The sequence below is a fragment of the Alligator mississippiensis genome, chromosome 2 (genome assembly GCF_030867095.1).
Source record: "Alligator mississippiensis isolate rAllMis1 chromosome 2, rAllMis1, whole genome shotgun sequence".
Lineage (NCBI taxonomy): Eukaryota > Metazoa > Chordata > Crocodylia > Alligatoridae > Alligator > Alligator mississippiensis.
In genome coordinates this window covers 236,773,379-236,786,299 of record NC_081825.1, presented here as the reverse complement: position 1 = coordinate 236,786,299, position 12,921 = coordinate 236,773,379, and the positions used below count along the sequence as shown (strand labels likewise).

The window sequence follows — 12,921 nt, the reverse complement described above, 5'->3', positions numbered from 1 at the left end:
ATAAGGAAAATGTCAACACAGGATATAGATACACAAATGGAAAAAAGGCTTGGGAGCATAGCTGACTAGTGTACCCATTCTAGAAAAAAAGTAACAAATATAAATTACTCCACAGGCAGTGAGAGAAATGAGGTTAATAATATACAAAGTAAAGCTGGAATCATATTATTGTCATACACATGTCACTGAAAAGGAATACTGTTCTCCTGAGCAATGGTCAGTATGTTCTTTTACAGATTGATTGGTTTGTTCCTTAATCCTTCCTAGGAATTTTTTGACCAGAACAGAAGTACCATCTACAAATGAAGAAAAGAGTAACCAAAAATATGACAGAGATGGGGCGGAAATGATGGCCCAGCCACAGTCACCAGGTACAAATCTGTTTTACTATCCCTCTTTCCTGTGAAAATAAGGGATTGAAATTAAAGTGGGACCTAAAAAGGAAGGGTAAATTAAACCCCGAATAAAATTGAGCTTTTCCTGAGAACAGCTTTGTTTCAACATATAAAATAGTACTGTGTATTGGTATCTATGCTTATAAGTATAAGCGAGGTAACTTTGCATACAGACATGATTTTGCCACAGAGGTTGACATACTGTCAAAGCACTATGGGGTGTCTAGATACATTTTCCATTAATCTGAGGATTCTCTAAACAGTTATTATGAGAAATGTCAGACCAAGTGTGCTGGGCAGAGGGAGGGAAAATAAGAAGCAAAGAGGCTTTCCAAGAACAAGTCTTCACATCTAATTTCCATTCACAAAAGTATCAAAAGCACATATGGTTTATTTCAGTGGTGCTCAATAGGGGTGTGTGAAACGGGCTATATTCGATTTGGATTTGGCCCAAATTGGGGGGAGTGATTCAATTCATTGATTCAGATCACTGTCCCCGATTCAATTTGGCCAAATCCGAATCTGAAGATTCAACGCTGATTCAGTGATTCGGCCATAGACACAGCTTTAAATGTTTTTTCTACATACCTCAAGGTACCAGGTGTGGCTCGTGAATGCTGCTATGTTGGGGTGGATGGAGCGTCCCACAGGAGCACGGGGGGCCCCCCCTGCACGCTCAGCAGCAAACCCCGAAGTGGACTGGAAGTAATTCCGGTCCACTTCCAGACCATCAGGGAGCACACAGGGGAGCCCCCCCCGTGCCCTTCCAGCTTGGCGATCGGCCACAAGGGAACCCCAGGTGCCCCCCAGACGCAGGAAGCACCAGTCGCCGAGCCAGAGGGGTGCGGGGGGCTCCCCTGTGCACTCCCTGGCAGACTCGGAAGTGGACTGGAAGTGCTTCTGGTCCATTTCTGGGTCTGCTGCTGAGCATGCTAGGGAGACCCCTGCACTCCTGTGGGATGTTCCATCCACCCCAGCATATCAGCGCTGATGAGCTACCTGGTACCTTGAGATACATAGAAAAAGCATTTAAAGCTGTGTCTATCTCCGAATCACCAAATCTCTCCAAATCAATTCAGAGGGTTCCAATTCAATCTGGAGAGATTAAAGGGTCTCCTGATTCAATTCAGAGATTTGGCCACCATCTTGGGCGGAATCAAATCAGGGACTGAAGGTTTGTACAGCCCTAGTGCTCAACCTTCAGCCTGCAAGACAACATCATCCAGCCCAGGGCAATGCTGCACCACTCCCTCCCCCTCGCCCCCGCCCAAATTTCCAGACATGTGGAGAACTCTGCAGACTTAATAACACAGGCCTGGGTGCAGAGCCACTCCATTGACATAATGATCTGGTGCACAGGGATGGTTCACGGCTGGATGCAGCACGTGGGGTGGGGTTGGCATACAGGGTTGGATCATGGCTGGATCAAAGCTAGCACACTGGAACACACCCATGCATCAGACCTGTGTACGGACTTCATGCTGAATTAAACCTTTGGACTGGCCCTGTGCCATTCATTTGGTCTACAGGGCTAGATGATTTATTTGGCAAAAGTTGATATAAAATAGTGGTAATGATCTGTTTAGATCTATTGCAGAAATATGGCTTCTAGAACTTCCCAAAACAGCTATGGACTTATACGTTTATGAAACAGAAATCAAACAAAAAACTGCACAAGATACAGTATTTATTCTCACAGAAAACATGGAAGAATAGTGAAAGAAGTAGTAATTAACTGAAATGGCCAATGGCTTTCAGGGTTGTTAGAGGCAGTCTTTTCCTGGCCTGATGAGCATTAAAAGAAGTCAAGGCTGTCAACTAAAATGCTTGTAGATATCTTCATCTAAACACATATAACGTAAAATCATATTCTTACTGATTCTGAAAAATAAGGACTTAAACCATTGGGCTTAATTATTTCCTAATTGACAATGCTATCAGCTTCCTTAAAAAGAGTAAAGTTACACAAATACACAGAAGAAACTAGACAAGCTGGGCTTCATATCACTACTGTTACATTGACCTAATCCCCTGATAATATGTGCCAACCACAGACTTTGAGATAAGAGGGGGGAAAAAAGCTAGGGGAGACAGGGATATTCTGAAAAGAAGAGGAATCCACTACATCAGTGCTTCTCAAAGTGGCGATCCGTGGACCAGTGCCAGTCCACGAGCCACCAGTCGCCGGTCCACAGCGAGTTGCCAGGAAAGAAAGAAATATATTTTCAGAAGCATAACACTGATATGTCATAGCGCCACAGTTTGTATGTTCCAACACTCCAGGTGATGTCACGTCGTGCGAGGTGAGGAAAGAGAAAGAAACAGCCGGATGCGCATTTGTGTAGCGCTGTTACACGCAGTTGCTGCCACTGGCTGAACCGGGCACTGGTCCCCGGCCCACCGGAAAAAAAAATTGCCGGTCTGCCACATCAGATAGTTTGAGAAGCACTGCACTACATAATGGAGCAAGATTCCACTCTGGGAAAACTCAACCCACTCTTCTTACCCCAAAGTGAGGATGTGCTTGGTCTCTAGCAGAAATTAAAAAGGAAAAGAGCACCTCCCTGCATATCTAGTTATTGAAAAGGTACCAAACTAAGGGGCTATTTGTCAACTTGTAGAGGCAGTTACAGTTAAGTGTGAAGTATGATATTATACTATATTCAGTAATAAAAAGTGCATTAAGCTGGAGTGAAAGTACAGAAGCCCTAACATTAACTTGAAGGATAAAAATAAAAGTAGAAACCCTCTGAAAACCACTACAGAATCTGACAAAACTTAAAGGTTAGTTAGCGCTTCAGAAAACTGTGTGTTGAAACAATGTACTCTTACGTTTTCACATCTCCCATGGCCCCAGTATATTATACGCTCCCTGGTTTTAACAGACCAAACTCATGTGCTGCATGAGGGGCCATATCATTTAGTGGGGGTATCCCCAGGGGTCCAGAAATTTGGTGGCAGGGAAGTAGTGGTAGCATTAATTGCATAGGATTCCAAAGCTGTTCTAGAAGCCATAGGAATTAACACTGCCACTACTCCCCTGCTGCCAAATCTCTGGACCCTGCACACGGTGGTCTATGTTTCTTTCATGAAATGCATGCCCCCAGTGTCCCCAAGCTGGTTGGGGGCAGTGCATGCTTTGTTTGAGAAAATATGGTATCTGGATTTCTTAAAATGTAAAAAGTAACTGTGATTGCCTTGTGTTTCTAGTAGCTGAAGTTATTTATTTTCAATACTTCTACTATTCTGAAAATTATTTTTACCCTTACCTTGCAGACATGTACTCTCAGGTTTAACCAAACTTAAAAGGAAATCAAAAGCTAAAGAACTTTTTCCTTTATATTTGTAGTATATAAGACATGCATTTGAAGATAAGAAGCAGGCCACTCTGTGGAGCCTGGACTGTGAGTTCCAGGGATCAGGTCGCTCTGAGCAACTCTGAACTGCTTCCCATTTGAGTGGTAGCACAAATGAATGTTAAATGTCTCAGCACAGTGCTACAAGAATATTTAGTGTCTACAGCTTCTCTCACTCTTGCTTGAATGCTGTTCTAGAAAAAATACAGAGAAGTGGATAACCTGGTGTAATTAGTCAAACTCTTTTTTGAAATATTTTGGACAAAAGTCTCAATAATTTTCTGACCTATTCTTCTGGCTGCTGCTATCACTACCAAGACAGCAGTTTTATCAGAAAAGCAAAACAGGGAACATAAAGCTAAGGATTCAAAAGGTGAGCCCATCAATCCTGCCAAATATATATGTGTGTGTGTGTGTGTGTGTGTGTGCGCGCGCGTGTGTGTACGTGTACGTACACAAAATATCGGGGTGGGGGAGGAAGGTGTCTTTTTTCTAGAACCACCTCATCTGAAATCTCTAGCTGTTGTCCTTAAGAGAATCTGGAACATATATTAATCACATGAGGTATAAATAAGGCGACTCAGGATACAGGCACAAAAACAAAGTAACCTATGGTGAGAACTTACTCCATATTAACTACCAGTTTGCATGCACTTATCCCCCAACAAATGCAAAGTAGCTTATCCCACTTTCATCAAGGGATACTGCATGCATACCAATAATAAAAGGTATGAAACATGTGGACAAACATTCAAAGCAGCACTTAATGATTTATATTTTTCCTTTACTTTATTTTATAGATGATATGGCAAGTGTTCATAGTGGCAGGGCACATCTCCATTACCACTGTCCCAGCTGCTGGATCCAGCTAGGCTCCAGCCCTGTGCCCCACCATCAGCACAGAAATCACACCTCTGTCACTGCCCCCAGTACTGCTGGGTACTGGCTCCTGTTGGGTTTCAGCCCTGTGTTGCACTGTTGGCACAGAAATACGGGTGACCTGGTGAGGGGACTCCAGGTCCTCGACCACCTGGGTGATAGCGATCATCACTTGCTGGAATTCACCATCCAGCACAGGGTGTCAAGGGCCTGCAGCAAGGCAATAACCCTTGACTTCAAGAAGGCCAACTTCAATGAGTTGAGATTAGTGGGAGAGGCACTGGGGTCCTAGAGAGTAGGGGAACTGGGTGCCCAAGATGAGTGGTCATTCCGTAAGGAGATGATACTCAGAGCCCAAGGAGTGACAATCCCAACGAGAAGCAAAGGGGGCAAGAGTGTCCAAAAGCCCCCCTGGCTTACCAAGGGCATTCAGGAATGCCTGATTGCCAAAAAGGAGGTGTATACCCAGTGGAAGGGAGGGGCTATCACCAAAGAGGAGTATACCTCCACTGCTTGGGTCTGTAGGGGGGCTATTAGGAAAGCTAAGGCGGATACGGAACTAGGGCTAGCATCAAGGATAACAAAAAAGTCCTTTTTTTAAATACATAGGGAGTATGAAGAAGGCACCAAGTAATGTGAGGCCCCTGCAGGATATGCTTGGCAATCTGGTGGGTGCCCCAGAGGAGAAAGCAGACCTCTTTAACAATTTCTTTGTCTCCATTTTCTCGTGCAGGGACCAGGACTCCCCCACTGAGATTCAGGACAGACTCAGGAGAAACTCCGCCAGACCTAGGGTCAGGGAAGACTGAGTTAGGGAACTTCTGGAGGAGCTGGATGTGTTCAGATTGGCAGGTCCCGATTCTCTCCACCCCAGGGTGTTGAGGGAATCGGCAGGGGTTATCATGGAGCCCCTGGCATGGCTTTACAAGCACTCGTGGTGCTCTGGCCAGGTGCCGGACGACTGGAAGAAGGCCAATGTGGTCCCCATCTTTAAAAAAGGAAAGAGGGAGGACCTGGACAACTACAGGCCCATTAGTCTTACTTCAGTCCTGGGGAAGCTCTTTGAGAAGATTATCAAGGAGCACATCTGTGATGGGCCAGCAGCAGGGATGATGCTCAAGGGCAACCAGTATGGTTTCATTAGGGGCAGGTCCTGTCAGACCAACCTGATTGCCTTCTACGATCAGGTCACAAAATCATTGGACACAGGTATCACAGTGGATGTAGTCTTTCTGGACTTCAGGAAGGCCTTCAACACTGTCCCCCACCCCATTCTCATTAAAAAGCAGGTGACTGTGGCATTGATGCCTACACAGTCAGATGGATTGCAAATTGGCTGAGTGATCGTACTCAGAGAATGGTGGTGGAAAGGTCATATTCAACCTGGAGGGAAGTGGACAGTGGAGTCCCCCAGGGCTCGGTCCTTGAGCCCGCACTGTTCAATTTCTTTATTAGCGACTTGGACGAGGGGGTGAAAAGCACCCTGTTTAAATTCACGGATGACACCAAGATTTGGGTAAGGTGGGCACGCTAGAAGGGAAGGACAGATTACAGCAGGACCTGGACAGGTTACAGGGGTGGGCAAATGAGAATAGGATAGGATTCAATACTGACAAGTGCAGGGTGCTGCACTTAGACAGTAGGAACCAGCAGCATACCTATAGGCTGGGGAACTCTCTTCTTGAAAGCACAGTGGCAGAAAGAGATCTTGGAGTCATTATTGACTCCAAGATGAACATGGGCCAACAATGCGAGGACAGAGTCAGTAGGGCTAACCGTACCTCCCCCCATCACGTCACCTATGCTTTCATTTGGTATTCCTACCTCTTGTGTAGTACTTGCTGCTCCAGGCTCATGTTTAGTACAAAATGGTCCAGCCTTCCATGCTTCTGTATCTCCACAGTCACAAAACCCTCCTCCAGTAGAAGTATGCATCTAGAAAATTAAAAGCTTTTTCAGCCAAATTTATTTCTATGCAAGAAACAATAACACAAGCCTGCATTTGTTCAAGCAATACATGCATTAAATACCATCAATGAAATAATGGAGGAGATATCACAGAGTTGGAAGCAACCTCAGAAGAGGTCATCTGGTCTACCCCCAAATGGTACCTAAGTAGGTATGGGTATTAGGTAACCCATCAGCTTTTATACTCAAACATTTCAATCTTATTCTGGACACTTCTGCTGTGGCACATTACAGTAATCTTGCAAGCTGTTCCACATGAGGAGACCCTGGAACGAAATGGAGCTTCTCTGTTTTCAATAAGCTATATGAGTGGGTTCAACGATACAGGCAGAGGGAACTTGCTGCAGATTTTGAAATGAAGTGTCCTAAGATGGAATGCACAGGAGACACCAGTAATTAAGCAGCACTCCCAGTATCTGTTTTATGTTTACATGGAAGTGACAAATAAGTAAAAATCTTTACAACTTCTCATGCCCTCAATTGCAAAATCAGAGCGTGTAGGCAGACAAGGGAACTGTTATACCTGGAAACTCTTATGAGAAGCTGTGAGGGGACCCCGAGCTGGTCAAAGCCACGCGAGTGTCAGCTCCCCTTGCAGTGTGATACTCAATTAAAGGGCAGCCAAATGTAGGAATAACAGACCAACTTTCAACATAAAACATCAAAACAAACAGTATAACCACAAAATTGTCACAGCAGTTCTATTAGGCTTTCCTGAAGGATGGAAGATAGTTTAGGAACGTGACTACTACCAGGACTTCCTGAAAAGTCTGAATGCCAGGCTCTGCTCCAGCAGAAAGTTAAGATGAAGTATAAAATATAATAATAGTAGTGACTGTACACAATTTCTCCCAATAGCTCAGTTGCAATCAAACTTCTAAGAATAGTTATTAGAAATAGGGAGCACACTCTCAAAGAGCAGATATTTTTCATCAATACAATTTTTTAAAAGAAAGCAGCAGCATTTAATTCTGTAGATTGTATCTACAAATGGGGAAACAAATTCAACCTGCTTACATTTGATCTTTCTGATCCAGATACCATTATTTCTGCCACATTCTAAATTACTGAAAAGGTAGGGCAAAAAGATTGGAAACTAGGCTTCTGGCTCATATACCTGACTGTTCCTGTAAACCTGTGGGCAAGGTGGATATATATATACACAAGTTACATATATTTTACTTCTATCGTTCTTGGGGTATTTTAAGGCTTACTTGTTAATGCACTCTGACATCACCAGATAAAGGAATCCACAGAACTGCAGAGTACTACGCTTTACCTAAGTTCTCAGTGTACCCTCTGCCTCTTTACTACTCTCAAGCACTTTCGAGGTTCTCAGCCTACACCAAAGCTGCCTGCCTATCCCACTATCAGCATTTTCTCTTAAAGATCAGTTGTGGCCATTTGGTACAGGAAAGAACAGCATCCAAAATGAACATAATTCTAACAAGCAATTAAGAGTAATGAGGGAAAATCTAGCCCATTTTTAAACGGTGCAGATTTACAATTAAACTGAATACATACTGGATTTAGAAATTCTTTAGTTTAATTTTTCAGCAAAGTTACATTGCTTTAAAGGCTTGTGATACTTCCAATCAGTGTAATGAAATGACTGGATGTTCCAATGACTCTTTAAAAGGAGGCGTTATCAGTGAAGATGGACAGAGAAAAAACACAGGAAAGAGGAGTGTAGGAGAATAGCCTAAGAAAATACTTAAAAAGATCGTTCTCCAAATAAGGCAGCAGCAGTTGGAACTTCTGACAGGTCACATGGATTTGCCTCTGAGAGCATCAAAAAGGTGGCAGAAAGAAAAGATCCAGTTCTACATAAATCTCTTGCATTTGACACTTGTTTTAATTTTCTCCATCCATGCTCCATGACCCAGTTAAAGGAGGTTTAAACAAACACATCTAAGCAAGGAAACACAACAAAAGTTTATGGATCTGTATTATGACTAGTGAAAAGACTATATGGTTGGTCCCTTTGGGTACAAGTTTATTTTATTTTAAATAACAAGTATGAGTCGAGAGACCTATTTACTAGGGTCAAATTGTAACCAAGTACCGTTTACATAACTTTGACAAGGGAGATTTTTAGTTGGGACTTTCAGCATCTCTACTGTCAGAACCCATTGTTCATATGCCTATAGTACAGTGGAGAATTCCATACTTTGATACAGAAGGCACAGTCTGCACCTAGAAAAAGTTCCCGCCAAATTGCAGCTTCTTTGCACGGTGGAGTTTTCTGCTGCAGAGGAGAACCCCGGGTGCAAAAGAGTTCCCGCCAATTCGTAGCTTTTTTGCAGGGTGCATTTCTGAGCTGCAGAGAGGAAATGCACGTTGCAGGCAGTTCCCGCCATTTGTATTTAAATTTGAGTCCTGCAATTGGCCAGTTCTAAATTATTCACACGTGGCGGCCAGCGATTGGCTTGCTAGCCGTATAAGAGGTTGAAGCAGTTTCCGCCCAAGTTGGAGAACTCCACACACACCTCGTGGAGAGCTCTGAGCACACTGTGGAGCCTAGCAAACTCCACGTGTGTCTTACAGAAGAACTTAGCGGCCTGATCAACCACTAAGGACTCCCCATCACCGACCCAAGGGGGCCTAGCACACCCCCACCCGAGACGTAAGACGACTGCTGGCTCGAACACCCCGAACACATTTGCAGACCGACAAATGAATTCTGTAATTTCTGCCCAACCTCTGTACCTGTTTGCAACTGTAATCAAAGCAAGCTTCTGACCTGCACTGTACGAGCAGTGTAAGTAAACAATCTTTTGTTCAAATCAATACACTTGAGTATCTGATTCCACTCCAAGCGTCACAAGTACCCGTTCGCCGACTAGGGCTCCTAAAGCCCCGAACCCTGCGCTGCGGCTCTCGGCAGCAACATCTACTAAGAATCCTTATGCATTAAGTACGCAATAATGTTTTAAAGATTTTAGCAACACTTATGTTCCTTAATCCTCTGAATACTCCCTTTCAGATTTGCTAAAATAACATTGGTTCACATTTGCTCAATAAGCACATAAAAACTGGTCCAAATGAAAGTTGTAAAAGAACACCTCCAAACTTCCACCCCATCCCTCATAATCAAACCTGCCACTCACCATGAACCTGATGACTAATTTTAGAATAAGGAGGACACCACAGAGCTTCAAATACACACATTCTATTTCTTTTTCAACTAAGAGCTAGAAACAAGGTGAGGTAAGAGCACCCCTGCCTATTTGCTAGCCCCAAATTTTCCTGAATCAAGGGCAAGATTCCCCATACAGATCTGATATTTGAAAGTGCCATGTCATTCCTCAGCACTGAAACTCTTGCCTTTGAAGCTAGCCAGACCCAGAACCTGGACATATTCTAGAAGCATTGTAAGACCTATTTGGGCCAGCATTTAGCAAGTCAGGCTAATCTGGGATACTGTTTGGTGAGGCAAATGTTTTATATTCTATTCTAATACCCTGGTACTTTATTCTCTTGTTTTAGAAAACTATTTCTGTAAGTTCCCTTGTTGGGAATGGCAGCATATAAATCTAATGAATGAATAAATAAAATATCTTGAATACAAGACCTGATCCTGCACATACATGACCACTACAGTAACAAAACTAAGATATGCAGTGCAGGTACTACATTCTCAGATCAAGAGAGTCTGCCTTTTATGTCCAACAGGAAGAGAACATGACTGAAAGAGACATCATTAGTCGCCGAGTCCAGTCACCTGTTACTGCAGGTAAGAGCTGCATTTAAAAGTCAATTCGAATTCTTTGTCCCTACTAACCATATCAAAAGGCAGTTCCAGAAATTTACTGCTCTGATATTAAAAACCTTCTAATTTCCAATCTAAATTTAGGCTTGGGCAGGGTTTATCCATTTGTTTTTATGCCAACATTGATCTTTATGTTAAAGATGTCCTGAAACACTCATCAAGAGCCATCATATCCCCTTAGCCTTCATCTTGCTAGATTAAACCAGTCAAGTTCTTCTAGTCTCTTCTCATACAACAAGTGCTCCATTCCCTGGTCATCCTACTTTCCCTTCTCCATACCTGTCCCAGTTTAAATTTACCCTTCTGGAACAGGTGACAAAAATTGTACAAAATATTCCAGGCAACCTCTTCCCCAGTCTTTGTACAACAGGAGGTATACTTCCCTACCTCTACTGGAAATATCTCCCCCAATATACACCCTCAATTACTTTGAAGAAATGTTATTAATAGGATGGTGGCTACTGTTTGTGCAACTGAGCCCCAATTTTTTCACCTGGTCATTCACTTTAACAAATTCATAAATTTTGGGTGGTAAGAATAAAATTTATTCATAATCTTTATGCATCTCTCTCTATAGACAGCTAGACAGATATAGGGCTTAGTCCGTCTGTGTGAATGTCCATAAGGCTCTTGGAGCACTCTGACTGGCTACTGAAACAACCAATCAGAGTGCAGAGTCCCACCATGACAGCAGGGAGGGAGGGAGGGAGGCCAGCCAGCCCTACTCTTTAGAGGCAGCAGCAGCACAGGGTGCTGGTGGAGGGAGATGGAGGGACAAGCTTCCGCCTCCTCTCCCGCTCCTGGGAGGCAGCAGCAGCATGGGGTGGTAGGTGGCAGTGCTCTGTCCCCGCCCACTCCCCGTCATTCTTGACAGGCAATTCGCTAGGGATATTATAACCCAGACAGAAATTTCTGTAAACATGTACAACTTTTCACAAAAGATTGTCATACCTTGTAACGGTGGTTCTTGTGAATGCTATTCTGGAAGCAGTCTATACATAGCACACAAGTTGGATCAATTGCACAGTCTCTGCAACAAAAATACTAATTAAATAATATTCTGAACTAAAAACATGGAGCATTCATATGCGAGCATCCCTGCCATTATAAGAATGGTGTGGATGACACCATACTCAGGTTCAGCATCAACTTACGAAATATTTGTTACTTTGAAACACCAAGGTTAAAAAATGCTTAAGCAAAGTTTTAGTAGCAGCATGCTTAATTACAGTTTCCCAACACTGTCGCTATGTCCAACCTTCTGCAATAAATGAAACAGGGTCCTAGAGACAACAGCTTGCCTTCCTTCACATCTCTGATTCATCACTCCATCCGGTAAAGGAGGAATATTGTGGACAAAACATTATGTGATCATTAATCAAAAGGATATGAGCAGGCATTATATCTCTAGCAGGAAAAATGACACTCCCACTAGAAACTGGAAACTTACAGGTGTTAGTGCAGTTTCTCCCTCAGGAAACAAGGAGAGAAAGACCTTGTTTTAACAGGGCAGCTCTCTCCTGCCTCTGCAGGATCTAATGCTTATGCATCTCCCTCACTTGACTCCTCCCAGAGACCAAGACAAGTCCACCACAGGGAAATGCTCCTTGGGCCTTCCCTAGATTGGGGTGACCCCAGTCTGGGGGATGAACAGGGAGGATTTCCCAGCAGTCTGACTCCTCCCAGAAATGTACAGGCATTTGAGCTTGCAGCTGCCCCTCTGCCCAGGTCCCTATACCTTCTTCATGCCAGGGTCATCCTGGTCAGGGAAGGCATGAGGAGCCTTTCCTCACTGCTCCACTCCCCCCAGAAACAGGGAGCAAGAGTGAAGCAGTGGCTACTATCCAAAACTTCCCCAAACTGGGAAGCAAAGGAGAGAGGGTGAAAGCATGCTTGAATACCTATATACTCCTTCTTGCAGGATGATTTCTACAGCTGCACATTTCCCAGAACTTTGCAGCAGCTGAAATAAATGCCTGTTCATGAATAAAGACTCCATCACAACAGAGGCAGCTTTGATTCTGACATTTCCTAATTCTTGGGGGTTTGACTTTGCTTCCTTATTAAAGTTATTTAGTACCATTTTTTGTGTGTAATTTCCTAGGTTTTTAACCCAGCAAACTGAAAAACACAATCCATCATGTGGTACTGTACCCAACCCACATGTATCACCAGGGCTTGATTGTTTACAATCACCACATACCTCTGCCACTTGTGTGAATGGTCAAGGAGAAGTAATAGGGTACACCTCTATAATCCAGTAAATGTATCCTCCTTCTCACTTAAAACTTATTCTTGACCTATAACTAACCAAGCTAAATTAAGTTTGGTATCTTTAAAAACAAAAAAAACCCCCAGTCACTTTAAATCTGAAAATTATTTTCATCTCTACAATTTGCAATGTGGCTTTAAAAAAGAGGAGGGACCGGTATGTTCCCACTGCTTCATGAGTAAGCAGCCACAGTGAGCTGTCACTTACTGTGGGGTTTGAGTCCACATGCAGTTACTGTAGAATAGCTGACAAGGTAAAAAAGCTCAGCCCACCTTTGCC

The 12,921-nt window shown here is 43.5% G+C and overlaps 1 protein-coding gene across 6 annotated transcripts in view; it reads right to left on the bottom strand.

Annotated features, from left to right (window-relative positions):
* The window catches only part of UBR1 (ubiquitin protein ligase E3 component n-recognin 1), a 132,818-nt gene that overhangs the window by 102,026 nt on the left and 17,871 nt on the right, over positions 1-12,921 (bottom strand). For all 6 annotated transcript variants that reach the window (XR_009460180.1, XM_059722944.1, XM_019496516.2 and 3 more), the window contains exons 3-4: positions 11,322-11,400; positions 6,455-6,565 (exon numbers count right to left, since the gene is read on the bottom strand). Coding sequence is in view for 5 of the 6 variants with exons in the window: in XM_059722944.1 (XP_059578927.1) it covers positions 6,455-6,565; positions 11,322-11,400 (190 nt within the window). In the remaining variant the exon portion in view is untranslated. The remainder of the gene's footprint in view (positions 1-6,454; positions 6,566-11,321; positions 11,401-12,921) is intronic.